Source organism: Centrocercus urophasianus, unplaced genomic scaffold (assembly GCF_019232065.1).
Source record: "Centrocercus urophasianus isolate 14NV4802_14NV808 unplaced genomic scaffold, USGS_Curo_1.0 seq_21, whole genome shotgun sequence".
Classification (NCBI taxonomy): domain Eukaryota; kingdom Metazoa; phylum Chordata; class Aves; order Galliformes; family Phasianidae; genus Centrocercus; species Centrocercus urophasianus.
In genome coordinates this window covers 19,922,184-19,943,612 of record NW_024884767.1, presented here as the reverse complement: position 1 = coordinate 19,943,612, position 21,429 = coordinate 19,922,184, and the positions used below count along the sequence as shown (strand labels likewise).

General features: G+C 40.1%; 1 protein-coding gene across 1 annotated transcript in view; it reads right to left on the bottom strand.

Annotated features, from left to right (window-relative positions):
• Positions 1–21,429, bottom strand: part of SHB (SH2 domain containing adaptor protein B) — a gene marked incomplete at its 5' end in the record, with an annotated part of 71,911 nt that overhangs the window by 20,626 nt on the left and 29,856 nt on the right. Inside the window, 2 exons of the mRNA XM_042822769.1 lie at positions 2,684–2,855; positions 11,721–11,936. Coding sequence (XP_042678703.1) covers positions 2,684–2,855; positions 11,721–11,936 — 388 coding nt within the window. The remainder of the gene's footprint in view (positions 1–2,683; positions 2,856–11,720; positions 11,937–21,429) is intronic.

Below are 21,429 nucleotides of genomic sequence, written 5' to 3'. Positions count from 1 at the left end.
AAGAGCAAGCACAGAGCTGGTTTCAGGGGAAAAAAACAACAAAACATACAACAAAACCTAGTGATCTGAACAGTCAGAAAAAAAAACTACAGCAAAATCTGAAGACAACTGCTGATGGGGGAGCATCTGATTCAGAAATGATGCCTGGAAGCTGTTCTGGCTACAGCTCAGAGTCAACAGCAGTGCTGAGAAGTGTAATTGCTTGTGAATCATATGCCCATGTAAATGGGACATTTGGCTTGCTCCTGTTCCAGCTAGCTAAAGATAAGCATAGTGCTCTAATAAGTTTAAAGTTCCTGCCTAAACTGCAGTTTCAAATGTATTGTGGCTGTTTGCTCTGGGTGCGTCTATTTTTTAGATGTCAACGTATTGATATTTGTATAGAAAGTTCAAAGATTCAGAAGTGAAAGACCTGATAACAAAACTGTAAAATAACTTGTAAAACACACCAATGCAAAAGCACAGGACATGAGAGCCTGAAGACATGTTTATCTCCTAAGGCATCCCGGTAAACAACAGCATACAGTACAAATTTGGAAGCGGAATTCAAACACAATCACACATAGGCAAACTGAAACCATCCTGACTGTGGTTTATATAAGTTCTTCCTGATTTGCCTTATTTTGTTAATGATCATCTAACAGCCACTATATGGCCACAGCTCCACTGCAGAGAAGACAGCCGCGTCAGTCACACGTTAGGTGTGATCAGTTACTACAGCTCACAGAAGGCACAATACTATTGTGTTTCTGAATTGGTTAGGGCAAAACAGGAAGTCAGACAGTGTGTGCACAGCAAGGAGAAATTCACTTTCAATAGAATGCACGGAATGCACACTTTCCTTTTTCACTGTTACACTGAGGAAGTGGAACAAATTCATTCAATTCCCCTGTGTCTGTGAGTTAACTCGGTTCATGGTTACGGATTCCTTAGTCACAAGCAACTAAAAGTAATTTCTTAATGCATTATTACATCTTGGACTTTCTGCCTGTTTAAGAAACTCCCAAATTACATACTAAAAATTCACTTGTTAATTTGCATGTTTTCATTCCTTGTGCTCCTCTCTACAATAAAAAAATCCATTCATAAGGAGAAAGCATGGAATAGTGCTGTTAAGCAGTCTGACAACAGTAAGAATTGAACACTTTGAATTATTACAAATAATCTAAAGTACAATAAATCCACACTCTTCCATTTTTTGACCAATTATTATTAACTGGTCAATCATTTCAGTATTGTTCCTGCAAAACAAAGAAGCAAAAATAATCTTGTGTGATTAACACTTAAAAAGGAAACTTAACACTTAAAGGAAATAAAACTAACTCTGCAGACTACAGTTCTAAACTGCAGTAACAATTGTATAAATCTGCTATAATAACCTATTTCCGAGTCTAAAGTTAACTAAGATTTCAACTTTTCACAATGTTTTAAGTTTATTTTATGTGTTACTGTGGACCGAAACAATTCCAGTTTGAGAACTAAGTTTTACAGCCAAGTTTGTAGTCATCAGTAATTTTTCTGTACTGTAAACAAGTGATTTCACAATAGTGATTACTATTTCTTCTGTTCTAGGTAATTCTACCCTTTGTTGATAGGCAGGTGCCTCAAAGGCTGAGGCTGGCTGGGTGGAAAATGATATGAGGTGGATTATAATATTCACTGTTTCAAGCTGAAGGTTCCAAATGCTAATATCATGTAATGCATGTAAAAATAGTATATCAAAGGAAAAGGAACTGTTGGAATCACCATTGTTCAGACTCAATTGACAAAGGAGATTCTTTCCATCTGAGGAATTGGAAGTGCAAAAAGGACTCAGTGCTCATCTTGCCACTACCACTACCATTCAGGCACGTCCTCTTTTTCACTTGAAAAAAAACTTCTGTGTCTATCACAACACTGTCTAGAGTGGGACTCCTTAAGGGATTAAAAACACACATCTCTAGCTTTACCCTTTGAACCTGTAGGAAAACTCGCTGCTCACAAATATCAGCATAATCTGTGTAAATCACTCCACAATCCACAATCTTCATTTATGAGGAGTTTCGGGCTCCTTTCCTAGGGCTACACTTTTGGGTCACTCCTTCACGCCCACCAGTCTGTCTGAATAAACTGAGGAACAGTAATGATGCAGGACAGAGGCCATCCTTGCAGATAATAGATTGATTAACTCCATGAAATTCTCCCAGAACTTGAATTTGGAGCTGACAAGGCTGCTTCTACATACCACCCTCAGATCTGACACCACAGAGCAGAAATAGTCTCTTTTATTTAAGCGTTGTCACTTATCATCAAAATTCTCCCTACAGCAGCATTGTAGCCAAATGCAAGGCATGTCCTGAGCTACTAGAAACACAATATGCAGTCATAAAAACACAAGAATTTACACAGCTTTAAAGCACAATTTGGATGTACATGAAAGGTACTTGCTTTTCTTAACGCCACACAATAAGTAGAATAACTGCACACAACTTACAAGATGAAATTGACTGTTCCTGAAAGATTCCTATTTAACTTTATATTGTTTTCCATAGAAGTTAGTTTACACCTTAAAGAATTAACAACGGTTCTGAGTGCACTAACAGAGGGGATGCAGAAGAAGTGGAGATGTAGTGGGATCTAGGATATCTGCTGCTACTGTGAGCAGGAAACAAATTGCTGGAGAGCAATTACTGGTGTTACTTACATCTGCTTTTCCAGTGGAACAGTTGGATCTATTCTTTCTCCTAAAATCCCACAAAATTCTGGACTGCCATGTTTGATGGGTTTAAAGCCTCTTCCAGGTGCTCTTAACTGCCTGCGTTGGTCATTTGAAGAAGAAGGAGATGCTTGCCGTTTCTCACTTCCATTAAATTGGGCTGCAAGATATACAAAAGTTACTTCTCTAGGCAAGTTTAACAAGAAGCAACATGGCTGTATTTAGGGAAGTTTCACACTTCCCAAGGAGAATAAGCATGCATCCATTAACATTAAAATGGTTTGCCTTCAAAGTTATATTTATCATCCAGAAATGTTTGTAACAATGCAAATTACAGACCTAAAAATCCACACACTTCTAAATCCTGTTAAAATTGTCAGTGCTTATGTTAACACCTGGTCTTGTCTTCCTCAGTAGATGATGCTGAGGAAATACTCCTTGCAGTAATGAACACAGGCTTTCACTCAGCTGCTATAGAACAATAGGCAAGTGAGAACATCACAAACTCAGCTTGCCTCAGCTTACATGAAATCATCCACACAGTGATTCTGGTGCAATTTCAGACTGGTGACACCCATCTACATGCATCAGAAGTGCTAGCAAGTAGCAAACAGTTTAAAGTGTTTTCTTTTACAACACTGCCACAAGGTTTTTTTTCACTCAAATACTAGGGCATGAAATGCTGAAAAGGAAAAATTGCATTTGTAATGTTTCTCTTACAAACTGTATTATGTCAGGAAAAGCAATATGGTTATTTATCAAAGCACGTATGAACGAGGCCTGCAGCCTCATTCCCATTAAAAAAATTGACACACTTAGAGATTTTACATATCTATAACTTCAAAGAATTCAAGGATCAAATTCTGACAGAAGCAGCGAAAGGAGCTATCTACACTTTCTAGACACACACTGCCTTCTGGGGTTTCTTTCTTCATTGTAAAACAACTGGCTGTAGATAGATTATTGTTCCTAAAAATCATCTAGGGGAGAACAGGTTGAACAAACCTCACTGTATCTGCAGGCAAATATCACAGTGCACACAGAACAGCTTTTAAACAGCTTTTATGTGAATTTCAACAGCAGCATTAGAGAAAATGAAAATATTGCAAGGACAATTACAGAGAATCACTATCACAGCATGTTGCAGATCATGTGCATTTAGGTCTCAGCTTGTAACACACAGACAGCTAGGCATGTGTCTGCTAGTACTTACTGCTTTAAAGCAATTGGACAATAGGAAAAAGCTGTAATCTTCAATAATACAATTCATACAGAATAGATATGTGTTGGACATGGAAAAATCTTGTGGAGGGTTTTGCTTCGGTTATTTTTATATGCTTTCCACATGTCTTGGGCACACTTTCAAATTGCCCCTCTTTTTTGAGAAATTAGGCACTAAACATTATCAAAATTGGACAGATGCAGTAACTCAAATGCCGAACTACACAGGCAGAAATACAGTTACATTTTGAAATGTACATTCACATTTAACCTTACTGAGAGCTGACTAGCATAACAAGGAGAAATACTGCATTGTGTATATTTGCAAGTGACACAAGAACAGCACATTGTTTCAACTTCAAGAAACACCTGGGTACTGTAATATGGGAACTCTGTGAAAGTAGGTGATCTTCATGTTATCAGCTACTGATTGAGCAACATCTTCCAGATGCCAGAAATCAGTTCATAAAACAAACATGAAATTCAGTTCCTAACAGTAGCAGCAGAATCTTTAAAACATTATGATAGTTAAAAATAGGACTCGTTAGGCAAAAATAGCACAGACAAAGTTAAATTTCAAATGTTTTGAATGCTTTTGTCTGAAAAGCTCACAGACAGTCTCTGGACTCATGCCCTATTTCTTTTTTGTGAACTAAATTGGTGGGAAGAAGCAGTCTAAGGGAATATATCCTGGCAGACAAAACTGGCAAGTGCGATAACTCAGTTCAGCACCAACCCATACAATGGTCTTATCAGATGAATTTTTAGGCACTGTAAATCCACTCTCCATGTAAGTTGCAGCAAATATAGTTTCATATGTTAAACTCCATGCAGCTAGGAGTGAAAAGTTAGTTACTGCACTAGTATTTGTGTTTATGTGGACATCAGCTATGGAACTGACTGCATCCCAGCCTTTGCACACCATCCTCATGTGTTCTCTTCTCCTGCCTTTAGCTGGTGGCTCATCCTTCTGGAGTTGGTGTGGCAGAGCTGTCCTGGTCCGTGTTGACCAGGGTCCCTGGCAGTAACAGTTGCATCCAGCACATTTGGCTAAGCTTGGAATTTGAAGATCCTCCATCAAGAGCTCTGTGATCAGTGCTTCGTGGTGAAAACTACTACCAGATGGCCTGCTTCATATCAGAGGGCCACATATTTTACTAAGCGATTCTGAGATAGGCTCTACAGACCTTGTGTGCATTTCCTTTTCCCAGAGGTCTGTTCTGCCCACAGCAATACGGAAAGCCTGTTTTCCCTCACACCCAAGGAGTAACCCATGTCAGACTGAAGTTACCAAACCACCTCTCTGGTGTTTCTATCTCCTTTTTCAGACAGACTTACTTTCCAGAAAGTTACTCTGTCCCTGTGATTTTGCCATACTCAGCTCTTCTGGGCAAACTAGTTTGCTAGCTCAACAGGAGGTCTAACAAGAGAGGCCCCACACCTAATAAAGGCCTTGAAAAACACATTTCAGCTGAAGCCATTATTTCCTTCCTATTTTCTTCTCTGTACTGCCTCCAATGAAATAAAACCACACCTTTTTGTGAAAGCACTCAAGCTGCAGACAGCCAAAATGCTGCACTCCATTCCATATAGCCACATCTTTCAGCTCTGCACATAACAGCTGCAGCACTCAGCCGGTGCTGCTCAGCCATCACAGCCTGCGCACACCTTTAGTTTGGCACATCTCAGACTCCAGGCTGGAGACAGACAGCTTCTCTCCATGCTTCAGCAACAAATCTTGAAGTCATGCCAGATGTACAAACGTCTTCCTAAAAAGGCTTGCATGAGTAGTTGACTTCATGGTAATTCTACTGTTTCTTGCCATTTTGGCTTCTTTCCTAAATCCATCACCTAACAAATCAAAAATGTTTGCTGCGTAAAGCTCATTGTGTCTGCACTTCACATCACAAATGCATGCTGTTCCCTGCAAATAAACCTCTCAACAAAGGAAGGTTTTAGCAGGAGCTGCCTGCAGGTTCACAACCTTTACTGCTCTATGAAGTCAGACTTGCTCCTTGCAAGAATTTCTAATACCATTAGGCCAATGTGCTATTCAGAGAAATCCACCTGAGTTCAAAATTGAGCAAAACCCATCCAGCCTGTTTAGCTAGCTACATTACAGAACCACGGTATGCAGAAAAGTAATTCACACACCTCATCATAGGGTCAGTACTTCTCCAGTGCAAACATTTCATTGTTTCAAACTTAGGAGTTGGATCTCTTCTTATTTTAAATATTTATAAATCCAAGGAATTAGAGTAAGAACAAAAAGAACGGGTTATGAAGCAGCCTGCAGACAGTCCTGATACACTGCTTTGTAACAAATAACCAGGTGCCTAAGACATAGTGAGCTATAATGAATGACACACCCCATTTCAGAAATCTTATTCATCTAAAAGCTTATTTTCCTAGCACTGTAAAACAGAACTCTGCATGTTGATGAGCCCATAGGGAATCCAACCATACCATAACACTTTTTAATTAAATTTCTTCTTAATCTGTTAATTTTGTACAGCAATGTTTTAACTTAGTATGCTTTCATTAACGTTTACTACATAATGCTTTAGAAGAATATTTACACACAGGCAAATCAGAAAATGTAATAATATCTATAGATTGTGCCTTGTTAATTTACATTCACATATATGCAAATTAAGAAGTACACAATGAAGAAAGAATTGACAATGCTAAGGTCTTTTTAAAATCAACACTCAAGAAAGACTGTTTCAGAATTCACTCATTAAAGATCAAAAAAGTTGGTCACAAAAACGATTACAGGACTAAGCGACTTCACAAATGCCAAGTAGTGCAAAATAAGAAATGCAATAGAAACTAATACATTTATCCTCTGAATTTAATTAAAACTCAACATTTTCATATGATATGCACAATACATGAAGAGTAAGGCCTAAGATTTCCATGTGCACACAGGTCTTGGGACAATAACTTTTGAAGCCAGTAATCTCCCTTCTGTGTCTGCTGTATTACTAATTGAGAAATTTATGAGGTGTGATCTCACTGCAGACAGATGTGCCCTGGCCCCACAGAGTTGTACAGTAAATATTTAGCTTGTATCTCAATGTTGCTAAACAATGAAGTTTCTGTCTTAGCTATTGTACATACATTGAAAGAAAAATGACCTCTGGGTACACACAATTACTACCCTTGTGCTGGAAGATCACTGACTGATATTATTCTTAGTCATTGGAAAATTATCAAAAATACTTATATATATATAAGTATATATATATACTTTATATATTTTCCTTATACATAAGGAAAAGCTCAGTTCACAAGGCTAAAACTATACTAAACTATGCTTCAGAAAGAAGCTGCAGTTAAACAGCTTCAAAGAATTCTGCATTTAAGCATTTAAGTGTCACATACACAAGCATGTGTTTCTCTCCAACATCCTTTTACTATTCAAGGTCTTTATTCAAATAAAACATTCTTTGCTCAAAAGTAGCTCTAGTCCCAAGTGGTAAGAGTGGCTGGCTACGCCTCCAGCCAAACCAATACTAGACAGAATGGCAAAAACTTGGACGTCTCTCAGATAACACATCCAGCCAAAAGTAACTGTTCAGTTTCTTTGCAGGAGCTCTTCAACAGCAATCTGTTGTCCCTGCAGACTTTCTCATGACACCCATGCTAGCCCAGAGGTCTACAAAGGCTGGGATGAAAAAAAAAAAACACACCAGCGTGCAAGATGCAGACATAGCAACAGAGAGGAGAAGACAGGAAATCCTCTCTGGAATCAAGTAAATTGTCTGGGAAACTGTGCAGAGCAGCTGAAGATCTACTGCAAATCCACTGCCTATGGCACTGCACAGCCCTTGCAGGCAGCCTGTAGATCCTTCCAAGCAGCAGATACTCTACCTCTGCAACAGAGTTACTAGAGACCATGCTACAGTGTAGTAAGGTTATTGAATCAGGAGACTGATGCTGTACATCTGCTGCAGCCACTGACAGCTTTGCTGCCATCATAAGGAAACCAGAAGGCTCTAAGTAAGTTGGGCAGCGATACGTAGGCCATGAAAAGGCTGCAATAGGTCAGAACAAAGAAAGGATTTACACACATATGCAGGACTGACTTTCAGAATCTGCTGCTGTAGTCCTGGAAACCCAGTGATATCTATCTCCTCAGAATATGGTCAAACTGACCAACCTATCCTGACACACAACAGATATCTCAAATTGTAGCCAGGATCTCACAGACAGACAAGTCTCCCAGCACAATTCTTGTAAACATTTTAACTGGCCTAACAAAGGGGATGAGTCAGTTCAGGCAAGCCTGAACTGAAGCCTGCTGCCAACACAGCAGGGCTCAGGACCAGAGCTGTACATTCTATTTGAAGCCATACAAACAGGTTAAGAATTTAGTTAAGAGTTCATGCAACGTAGGGAAAGAGACTGTACTGCACAGCATGCAGCACAACTGGATGGTGGCTTACATCCAGGTTCTGAACAACTATTAGCATATACTTAAGGTAAAGTGACTGAGTATGGAATCCCACAAGATTATTTGTTTGACATGCTGAAGCACACCACGCTGCTAGAAAGTAGAAATCAGTTTTCTCTATCCTACTTCTCTCTTCTGTAGGACTCTAGCAAGAAGCTTATTTTTAAGCAACTGCTTCAGGTTCACCTGGGTCTTTTGCTCCCAGCTCCTTTTTTCATTATAGGTTTCACAGACATCAGCTTGGTTTGGAAAAATGTAACACCAACTGCAACATAAAGACATAGAAATAAACGAAGCAGAGGAATAAAATCACCTCACACATCACATCTTCACTGCTTTATTATATTGTGCTACAAAAGAAATGCACTTGTGCCATTCACCTGCACCTACTTATCAGGCAATCAGGTTAGAAACACCCAAGCAGAGTAGTATCACAACAGGCTGTATACAACACTAGCCCTGTAGATCTGTGGAGACAAGTAACTCCCCATTTATGCAGTGTGGTAATATTACGGTACACAGATCTGCAATATCAGGGATTAATTCAGGTACAAAGACGCCTTTGGAGCTGCGTAGTCCAATTTGGCAGGGTCCGCTATGTGATCAGGTAATTCCGAACTTTATATAGCCATCCATTCACATAGGATAAAAACATCTGAAGATGAAGACCACAAAATCTCCTTAGGCAATCAGCTCCAATGCTTGGCTGTCCTCAAAGAGGAGAAAACTTCTTCTGTATATCAAGTCAGAACCTTGCCTTATTGAACTTATGCTTGTTATCTCTAACCTTCTCATCACACATCTGCTCATCTGTGAAGAGCTTCTCACTCTTCTTAATGACTTCCTCGGATACACTGAAAAACTACTTATTTGAGCTCTCCAAAGTTTTCTCTTCTGCAGGCTAAGACCAGTCCTCAGCATCTCCTCACTGGTCACGTGCTGCAGTTTCCTGCCATTTTGGTGTCTCTCTGCTGAAATCAACACTTATCAACATCTCCCTGGCATCAAAATAGTAGACACAGCATAGCTGACTGCTCATGGTTTGGATGGGCATATGCTCTGCTGGGTGAAACTCTGGCTGGACTGCTGGGCCCAAAGAGTTGTAGTCAATAGAGTTAAATCCAGTTGGCGGCCGGTCACGAGTGGTGTCCCCCAGGGCTTGGTAATGGGGCCACTTCTATTTAACATCTTTATTAATGATCTCGATGAGGGGATTGAGTGCACCTTCAGTAAGCCTTCAGATGACACCAAGTTGGGAGGGAACGCTGGAGGGGAGAAAGGTACTACACAGGGACCTGGATAGACTGGATCAATGGGCCAAGGTAAACTGCATGAGTTTCAATAGGGCCAAGTGTTGGATTCTGCATTTTGGTCACAACAACCCCAGGCAACCCTACAGGCTTGGGGAGGAGTGGCTGGTGGAAAGGGACATCGGTGTACTGATGGACAGTCAGCTGAATATAAATCAGCAGCGTGTCCAGGTGACCAAGAAGGACAATGTCATCCTGGCTTGTATCAGGAATGGTGTGGTGAGCAGGACTAGGGAAGTCATCCTGCCTCTGTACTCAGCACTGGTGAGGCCTCATCTCAAGTACTGTGTTCAGCTTTGGGCACCTCAGTACAGAAAGGAAATGGAGGTGCTGGAGCAGGTCCAAAGAAGGACAACAAGGCTTGTAAAGGGCTTGGAGAATATGCCCTATGAGGAGAGACTGAGGGAACTGGGCTGTTTAGTCTGAGGAAAAGGCAGCTGAGGGGAGACCTTATTGCTCTCTTCCAATATCTGAAAGGTGCATACAGAGAGAACAGAGTTGGTCTCTTCTCACTGGTGACAGGATGAGGGGAAATGGCCTCAAGTTGTGCCAGGGGAGGTTTAGCTGGATATCAGGAAACACTTCTTTACAGAAAGGGTTGTTAAGCACTGGAAGAGGCTCCCCAGGGAGGCGGGTGAGTCACCATCCCTGGATGTGTTTAAAAACCATTTGGATGTCTTTAAGCTCTTTCACAACCTGAACAATGTTATGATTCTGTTATTTTAACATTCCATACATTGTCCAAGAAATGTCAACTGAAGGGCTACTGACTAAACTCCTGCTAACACAAGTGAAGATGCTGCTTTCCTTCATCATGACTAGGGGAACACTACTAGCCATGTTTACCTCACTTTCCCCAGGATTCCCAGCCCATTTCCAGTAAAGCTGTAAAATGGGAAGCCAGACAGTCCTTACTTTGTATCACTGAAGGGGGTTAGTCTGCTCCAGATGCAGATTTTTAAGTTTGTTCTAATTGGATTTCACAAGCTTATTGTCAGTCCATTTCTCCAGCCTGTTTTATTCCCCTGAATGACAGCTCTGTACCCTTCTCATTTGAAGCAATTCCAAACTTGATGATGTGCACTTCCTCCCCTCGACTAGATTACAGATAAAGACATCAAAAAGGGAGGGTTCTAGAATTGGTCCTCTATAAAATCACATTTATGCAGAGTCCAGGAAGAGTATCAGTCACTACCCTTTGGTAGTCCAACAGCCTGGAAGTACTTCCACTCATCTTGTAGTATAGCAATCTAGGTTATAGCATTTCGAACTAGGTAACAGGAATGCCACATTACAATGTGTTGAAGGCTAAACCTAAGGCAGATATCTACTGCCCTTCCTTCTCACTGCAAACACAGAGATTCTACCAATGAAAAAGGTTTTGGCCTTTAGAATCACACCAGTGAATGAAGCCCCTTCTGCTTTTTCTGCAAAGCAAAAGAAGGGAGAAAGGAGAACATAACCAACAACAAGCACAGACATTTGCAGAGAGAGCAATTCATTTTCTGCACGATCTCTATGACTGAGAAGTTCTGCAATTCAGAAGGATTAATCTGAAAACAAGTTCTACAAATCCAGAGAAATGATGAGTGATTAAATTGAAAATGACAGCTATCAAAAAACATTGGTAAGGAGAAGAATGTTATTGCAGGCACATTACATGGCTTTTTGTCTCACCCCTTTAAGAATTGGCCCACAGTTTAAGGACATTGCAAAGCCACTCTCTCATCATAGATCCACCTAACAATAAACACTATCTGCATGACATTCATTAAAATAGGGGTGAGACTAAGAGGTGGGAGAAATGAGATGTTTATTAACATTAAGTAAGTGCTGAGATAATTCACAATAGCTGAAGCACCGAATAGGAAAGTGCAATGTTGCACATTTCTGAAGATTTTGGACTATGCATATTTGTTTTTCAGAGATTTCTCCCCTCTCTCTGATCCCAAAAGAACAAAATATTCTAATTCTCCCAAAGGGAAAAACAAATACTGTGAGAGAGAATTTTCTGGCCAGAATCTAAGAATCCTACCTGCCAGAGCTGGGATGGTGACTTTATTCCACTCCCACGGCTGATCATACTCATCTGCAGGCCTGTCATCATCCTGTGGCAATTTGCTTTCTCGTAAACGTTGACTCACCACACTTTCAGAATCGGATTCCACACCACTACCTTCTGGTTCATAGGGTGTGTCATAAAGCTGCATGTTTTTCTGATGGGTCTTCATGCCTTCCTGCTTCTGGAACTCTGTTGTCAGGAAAGAGAATTGCATCAGTGTCACTACCCACAATGCCTTATCATCACTGTTAATTTTAGAGAGTTCAGCTTCCACATACTCCTTAATTTCTGCTTAATTACACATATTGCAAGCTGCTACAAGACTTCTGAATTCCACCTCTGCATTTGGTTAACTGTCTGGAAGCAAAAGCTTGCTCTAGCTAACAATCATAGTACGGAAAGTCTTATGCCTCCAACACACCCCAGCTTGTGTAGAACTAGCTTATAGGAAACACAGTACTTGTCAGTCTGTGCAAGGTACATTTACAAACAACTGAATGTAAATCCTCAAGAACACTGATATTTTGTACGTGGTTAAGTCTTCAGGAAGAGATAATTCAGATATAAAGACCAACCAAAATGAATTCCATAGTGTAATTAAATGTGCTAATAAAAAAATTCTCTAGGGAATGCAGAATATCAGCAAAAAAATGAACTGGAACTACAATAAGAAGATGCAACCGAAGCAGTGATAAATAGATCTTAGTTTACATTGTATTATGGGACAAAATTGACAGAAACATAGGGGATGAAAGGGACTTCTGGAGATCACCAACTTCAACCCTCTGCTGAGGCAGGTTCCCTGAAGTAGGTCATATAGGAAAGCATCCAAGTGAGTTTTGAATATCTCCACAGAACAAGGCTCTTTGGGTTACTTCTTCCAGTGCTCTGCAACCCTTCCAGTAAAGAAGTTTTTCCTCATGTTCAGATGGAACACTGATGAAAATCAGGACCCATTACTGACCACTAGGGAAAATGCCTCAAACAATACGTATTCCTTTAAGTTAACATGGACTTTGTTAAAAAATAAGCATGACAAGCTTCATGGAAAGCAACAGTGCACTGTGATTCTGGTTTATCTGTTCCTGGGAGATTACAAAGCTGCAGTCACTCTGTCTACTAGTGGGGGCATTTCGGAAGACCTATCAACCTTGCGTAAAAACAACATAAAAGAAGGTTTTCAAGCTCTGGTAACAAATTTAATTCCCTCTTGAATATCTGTTTTGTCTAGAAAATGCATGTCTTCAGTACAAGTCTTCAGGAGTGTCATTACATTTAAGCATTAAGGTGAATTTTATATGTGCAAGTCAAGCCACTTGTGAAGTGTACAAGAGGTGGAAGCAGGGTCAGGTGACCTGGGAAGAATATATAGACAGTGACTGACTGCACCAGAATGAAGTTAGAAATGCCAATGGTCACTTGGATTTTACTCCTGTGAAGTCAAGAAGAAAGTAATTCAGCAGCAGTGGGAAAGCTAGGATAAACGTAGGTCACAGCTAGATGTAGCAGGTGAACTAGATAAAAAAGACAAAGAAGAGGCAGAAACATTAAATTCCTCCCTCTCCTCCGTCATTACTGGTAAGACCCCAGACCCAGGAATCTCAGACCTCTAAGAATAGAGGGGAGAGTATGGACCAGGGCACCATCCTGGTGGAGAACTATCAGAATCAGAGCATAAACATTTGAAAAACCGGAAATGTAGAAATCTATGGGAGATGATGCTATAAACTACAAGTGCTGGTGAGAACAGTTTCTATTGTCGATTGAATGGCTGTGGTAACCTTGAGATACTGAAGAAGGAAACTGTAAGAAAGTAAATGGCAACTCCAGTCTTCAAGAAAGAAGATGTGGTAAACCAATCAGTCCCACTTCAGTTCTAGGAAAGGTGTCAGACCATCTAGTCTTTGAAGCCATTTCCAGAGATGTGAACAATGATTGTGAGTACCCAGCATGGATTTACAAAAGGAAAACTGCTTGAACAGCCTGATAGCCTTTCACAGCAAGATGAGTAGCTTGGCAGATGAGGATAAGCAGTGGCTGTATGTTCTTAGTTGCATTACCTAAAGTACTGCCAGTAGTCACAAGGTGGTGATATCTTCTCCCTACTAAGAGCTAGTGAGGCCATAGCTGGAGAGCTATGCCCAGTTGTAGGCCATCTGGTGAAGAAGAGCAGACATACTGCAGAGTATCCAGCATAGGACCACAAAGATGATGATGGGACTGGAGCATGTCTCCAATAAAAAAAGGTCGTGAGAGCTGAGGCTGTTTAGCTTGCAAAGGTAAGAAAGGATCTCTTAGAAAGGGTCTTCAGGTACATAAATACCCAAAGGCACAGAGTGAAGACAGAGCAAAACTCTTCTTGCAAAGCTCTGTGACAAGGCAAGAGGCAGAAAGCATAAATCAAAATACATTAAATTTATTCACTTACACAGAAGAAAATTTTTTTTTACTGTCAAACATGAAACAGGTGGCCTAGAGAGATACTATAGAGATACTAGAGACCTGATTAGTATAATTGTAGGCATAATTACAGGCAACCTGTTCTACTGACTCTGCTTGACCAGAAAAAAAAAAAAAAGAATCAGAGAAAAGGAGAGAATTTTTTAATAAATGATGCAAGACATAGAGCAGTCCTCCTCACTTCATCAATTCATCAGTCAGTAACACTGATAGAATAACTGTTCCAGATTATTTAAAAAATACCGTGAAATGTCTGTAAGAGGACAACACCCTTTTCGCTTAAAACAAACAAACAACTAAACTTTGTGTATTATAAATATACTAAACCTGATGAAACCTATATCACAGCCAATGATGTAAATACAAACATCAGATAGGTCAGGATGATTCCTAGTTACAAACGAAAACCACATTAACACAGTCCAATACTGGGAAAATCTAGAAAACGGCATTCAAAAGGGTACCTTATTTAAAAAGAACTGTGCTTTCAACCTGCCTGAAGCAGAACACAGTCCTTGTTTCAACTATCTTTTTAAAATGCTGCATTAAAAAAAGTATGCTGCATTAGAAAGAACACATGGCTGACGCTCTCCTGAACTCCCCTGGATCAAAGACAAACATAGTATTTCTTCTAAGTCACTAATCTTACATGCCTGTCTGTCTTCCAGTACTGTGAAGCCATCCACGGCTATCCCAGGAAGTTTGCATCACTGCGAACAGAAACCAGAATTCCAAATTGTATAATTTATATTCATTTTAAGTACCAAAGACATCTACACCGATAGCTGCCACATATAAGATTATATGAAAACAGGAGTCCATGATCAACATTTTTCATTTACTCACAGAATTACAGCATCAGTCTGCACAGAAAAGATAATCTCATAATAGAAGGCCTTTCATGTCTTGTGGTCAGAAACCGCAATGAAAAAAAAACATCAATTTTTGATCCTGAAGCAGAAAATTTTACCTAGGAAAGACTCAGGAGAGAAAAGAAGTGGAAGGAGAAAACGTATGTGTGTACATATAGATACATACTTTTCACAGCTTCCTATAAACTTGTCTGAAAGTCTATCTTTTACATAATATACTGGAAGTACATACGAAGTAATTCTACTGAAAGTAGAACACAAAAAAACCTGTTCCTTTGTAGGCATCGAAGTTGATACTATAACATGAGTAGTGTTAGACACTCACAGCTCAGTCAAGACTGCACTGCATAATCTCCATCAATGACAGCTCTAAGTACTAAAATAGTCACAGTTAATGACGAGGGAGTCCAAAACTGTATTACTGCACTGGCTTTGGACCTTTAAAAGGTCAAGTAGCAAGGGCAACAAAAAGTACATTGAAAATACAGTGCAGATTTGTACAGGCTGTTCTAAGTTCACACTTTAGTGTCTTGAAATTCCGGTTTACTAATTATTTGAAATATTACTGCTGATACAGAAAAGTACATTTCTATAGAATTATGTTCTTTGTTACTCAGTAGAAGAAAAACAACTGACGGTTTGAAAGAACTAATTTTGGTAGTAGAGTGGAAAACATCATGGCAACTCTTGCTCTCTCAAATTAGCAGATATAATAGAATAAGGCCTCAGGAGACTGGAGTGTTTTGTAAACCAGAGAACCTGACCAGTAAAATACAGCAACAGAGACATCTGGTAGCACAAGATTCTGTAATACATGACTGAATTTGACATTCTTCCTTCTAGCTGGTGAGCAAATTCAGCAAAAATGCACATACAGAGTAGACCTTGAGCTGCACCGGATAGCCTCACGGTAAGGTCATCGCAAACCTTTTAATAATCTTAAATCCATCAAAAGCACTACTCACTGATATGCTGTATTCCTGAGGTGAATTTGGAGAGAACTTGGATATGCCATCAAGAAAACAACTATGTAGAAAACAAAAGTGAATTCTGAAGGCAGTACTTCTTGCTTTCAAAATCCAATAGGAGAGAATCAAAGGTCTCTGCCCAAGGGGATGCAACAAAACTGCAGATCCTCCTACAGTATACAGAAGCCACTGGATATTTCTTGCATCTCAACCTGAAGTGCCTGCTAATAAGCAGTGAAAGAATGTTGTTGCATTCATAAACAAAATTTCTGACAACAAAAGAATTATTTTCCCAAATGAAGTATGCCTGTGTCACTAGGCAGTAATAAACTCAAAGCAAACTGATGTACCATTTCACCCCCCCACCCTCCTTTGTAACATTTATTTGGAGCAAAAACAAAGCAAATGAGGCCTCCCGCAACAGCGGAAAGAAAAATGAAATTAAGCACCTGAGAAAATTTTTTTTCTTTCTTGTGTCACAAAAGGCAGTGAGCTAAAGACTCTTGGTCAGACTAAAGACACCAATTTACTGTACTGAAGTAGAAATATCTTTCTTACCTGCATCCAATATGCCATTGAACAGGAGGCTCCTGTTCAATCAGATATAAATTTCTATGAGGGCTATTTAATAAAGGATAGAAGTGGCACTAGCACATAGAGTTCTTGCCTTTGGACAAAATCGTCATACTAGCTCAGCTTAGTTCTAGCCTGCAAGAGGCAGTGCAGAAAATCAGATTAATCTCCCTATTTTTTCAACCCTAAGTTCCACAAGAGAGTATTTTCAATTCCTTATATGCAAGGACTTCACAGCATCTGTGATAACACAGATGTATGAGTTTCCTTATCATTCTGATAATACTTCTGCATGCTTTTTTAAGAAAGACTTAGCGTAATTAGATACAGGCGCATTAACTTGTGGGCTGACCAGATGCAGTAAAATAAGGCTGTTTTGACTCATTACTATGTCAGATTCCAAAGTGTACAGAACCACACATATCAGCCATAACTGCATCCACTTCAGCTAACAATGTCAGGACTGATGCAGCATTTAAAATAATAGTCCTAATGGCTCCTCAGCTGCTTTCTCTATAACTGAAGTGCTACCCTGGTGTGCCAGACCTGCTATGAAGACAACATGCTGGAAATGGCATTGATATTCAGTGCCAGATTCTAACAGGTAGCAGAGAAAATGAATTTTAAACCAGAGTAAAAGACTATCAACATCCTTTGTACTTGACAAACCTAGGAGCAGGACAAAGACAGTATGCTGTTATCAGGAGTCTGAACAGCACTTGTAGTTACACCCATCTCCTTTCAACAGTAGAAATCGATGTAGATCAGACTGGTGGATAGAGCCTTGCACTATTCCTAAAGAATTACTGCAATCAATAGCCGTCAGTTGAATGAAAGCACAATGATTTTTTAAAGTCATTTGTGAATGCACATAACTTTCATCAGATACACGGCCATCTGAAGTAAACACGGCAGTACTTCAAGTTCATTTACTTTATACATACAATTAAATATTTAAGTACTGTGCTGGAGCAGGACTATACAGAACAGGGCTGTTTATAGAAAAGATATTCAAAAATTTCTCTCTCCATACAGGTGAGCTCAGAATCTCTTCTGGATAGTTGCTCCACTCTTCCCAAATGTCAGCATTTAAATAGCTTCAATCTTAGTGACCTAGATTTGGCTTCCTGCTCACACACATCAAGAACACAACTTACCACCAGCTACATAACATAAACCATAACCAACCTACAGTGAATACTGCTGTGATGCTTAATATATTTGCACCACCTAAATCTGCTAGGTAATTCCAGTGGCAGGGATCTTAGCATTTTTAACAGTTGTATCTGGAAATTACAGATTTCTACAATTTCTGTAATTTCTTTCTGGCATCCAGTTTTCAAGGCACACAGAAAAAAACCCCAGACATTTATTTACCAAAATAGTCTGAAAGTTTAATTAAAACAAGCAAATAATACTTAGAGTCCCCTGTTTACATCTTGTTCTTTCAGTGCAGAAGTACAGTGAACTACAAAGCAAGGTAACATCACAGTAGTTGGGGAAAAGGCTAACCTTTCTTCAGCTAGGATAGCCAAAGAGAAGCACAGATTTTAAAATGCATATTTGAACTTTTTATACTTAAGAGCTCCACAGTAGCAACTTAGGTTAGGTGTTTGGAGGACTTGGTGCAGTACACTGGTTTCTATCAACAAGCCCGGAATAAGCAGAAGACCATCATGCTTAAAAAAAGAAAAAGTACCTGAGTACATAACTGAAGAACAAACCTGTTTGTATACAATAGCCACTTGTATTCTCACCTGCCACTAAAAAGTTATCAGTGGGAGCAGAAAGAAACTCAGGAAGGCTCAGGCTCACATGAAGGGTACTGATGAATACCTGATGCATTTAACCTGACATTATCCTTAAAGCATGACTGTCTCTGGCAGAGAAAGGCCACATCAGGGCCAGATCTGTACATAGGAAGTCATGCCTGATTTGAAGTCTCTCTCTTTTTCTTCATTAGGGAACAGCTCTGACTGAATCAGCCTAAGCTCCTGTTCTCTGCATGCATAGCTCTTGAGTTTTCCAATGGAGAGCTACTGACCTGTAACCCACTGGAGGTTACAGAGCTGTTTCCATTGGGCATATGTTCACTCCAGGCAACAGATCAACCAACCGGTTTCCCAGAGGCATCAGATGCTACTACAGTGATCACCTTGCCATGAGAAGGTTTGCTTTCACTGAATGTTCCCTTCTCCATACACAGGCCAGGCAGCTGCTTACTTTTTTCAAGCCTCATTGTAAATATTTATTTTCACAGCTACCTCAGTACGATCATCTGAAAACACTCCAGAACTCAGTCCGTAGAGTTCTCATCATGTCAGCAGAGAGTCTATACACAACAGAAGCTAAAATAGACCTCTGCTCAAATTTCACCTCAGAACACTGGAATTCAAACTGGTTTCTGCCATGTTTCCATGTCCAGCCAGATGCCTCCAGCTACTGGACAGAAGAGAGCGTCAACAACATCCCAATACAGCAAGGATAGTTTTGCTTGAGACTGCAACAGCTGCCTCCCAACTCCCACTATTCCAGAAAGCACTGCAGGATATTGCAACCTCTTTCCTCCTTTTCCCTTCTAAACACAAGCCAAATGACTCACAAGTGAGCCACTTTCCAGGAATGAACAACAGACCTTTACTGTCCATCCTTGGTTTCAAAGTTTGGCATAACCTCCTGATGTGAAAAGCAATGGCCTGAAACAGCTTGCACTGTAACGGATATCCTACTGAACTCCAGGTATGACTCATTACTCCAGGAAACAAAGCAACTTTGCATTTCAACAGTTGTAATAAAGAGCATAATTGCCAACAGAGTGAGCAAGGGAGTAGGGGAGAAGTCCCTTTATGATTCAGTATCAAGAAACAAGCAACAGAACAGATTCCTATCTTCCACAGAAGGTATGATTGAAATAAAATAGGGAAATTCACCCTGTCAAAGATGGCACAAAAAACATGTTCCTCTTTTGGGGGTATCCAAGGTAGTACAAGGACACTGATTAAAAGACAAAACACACAGGAAGACTAAATCCTGGTGGACTGGAATAACAGTACTACTGTTCCCAAAGGACGTGAAACTGCCTTTGGAGTCGTATTTCTCTTATGGCAGATGCAGTGAAGTTTAATTTCTTCAGTTCTCTGAAGGCAGGAATTTATTCTATGAAGTCCTCCTCCCAAACATAAAAATTTCTACTAAATAAGCAGTGATTTAACATTATTACTGACATTTTAAAATTCAAAATTTCTGCAGACATTGTCTGCATAAGAGATGCTTTAGGTTGGTTAGGCAGTTATTCATTACAGTTTTCTCAGAGACCTTAAAGAAGAAAAAGGATGTTCTTTTTAAATATTTTTTGGAAGGGGGAAGAATCCCCCTCAAAAAAAACCCCTCTTCATTTACTGGTAGTTTGGTCAAGTCAGCTCTGAATGTTGCTAAAGCCAGCTGCATCATCTGCTCTACATTTGTGTTTGTAGGATTTATTGACCTTTTCTGAACTGCAGGAATCAAGAATCAATGTTCCATGAGTTAAATGGGATAATTCAAGTGGCAATAAAGCAAAACAGAGACTGCTTAAATCAAAACTCATATTGCCAACTCCATACGCAGAAACTTCTAAGCCATGCAAAAGAGGATATATTTCTTATGTCAAGTGGCAATGGAAAAACTCTTGGGAACAGAGCACTAGTATTTTCATGGACACCCATTAGCACAATTGTTCTCATTGCCTCATTAAATACATGGCAGTATCTTCCCCCCAGAAAAAACAATCCGCACAAACAGAATCAATTCACTGAATGACATTTTAATACCAATGCAGGGGGTATTTTAAAAAACTAATACACTCCAGAATCAGGACAGAGAAGGTTTGAGCAAAGATGGCTATGATTTCCTGAATTTAGATCAGCCAGCCCTAATAATCATGGCTACAACCAATGCTCACAACTTCCTGCCCTCTCTCTTCATGCAGAGGATCTCACCCCCTGACAGAAATCACCTTGAGAGGCATGGGGTGTGGAAAGAGGTTCCATTCATAATGTAAACGCAGCTCATTGCTTTCATATAACTAAAATGTCTTCTTGAAACTCACAAATAATCAGACACTTTGATGAGCAGATAGTTTACTCAAAACATGGAATGAGACTGAGCAATGAGCTTTTTAGCAGGTATAAATATGTATCTACATTTATACATTCCAAACGGTTTTGCAAGGGATCATGGAATCATAGAATGGTTTGGATTGTAAGGGACCTTAAGGATCATCCAGTGCCAACCTCTTGCTGAGGACAGGGTTGCCACGCACAGGGTCCCCCCATCCAACCTGTCCTTGAATGCTTCCAGGGATGGGGTACCCACAGCTTCTCTGCACAACTTATGACTGCATGACTTTGTAAAGTCATTTTCTGGCTTTCTGGTTGGCACCCTTTAGATATATTCCCAGGCATCCCCAGAACCTTCTCTTCTGAAGGCTGAACAGGTCGCCCAGTTCTCTCAGCATTTCTTTGTAATGCTGAAGATATGCTCCAGCCTTCTCATCACTTTGCTGCCTCTGGACCTGCTCCAACAGCTCCATGTCTTTCCCATTCAGGAGGACACAGGCCTGGGTACAGTACATCAGATGAGGCCTCAAAGGAACAACTCCCTCCCTCTCCCTGCTGATATCCTTCTGTTGATGCAGCCCAGGATACTGTTGGCCTTCTGAGCTGCAAGTGCACACTTCCGACTCATGTCCAGCTATCCATCCACCAAAACCTCCAAGTCCTTCTCCACAGGGCTGCTCTCCATTTTGCACTCAGCCTGCATTTGTGCTTG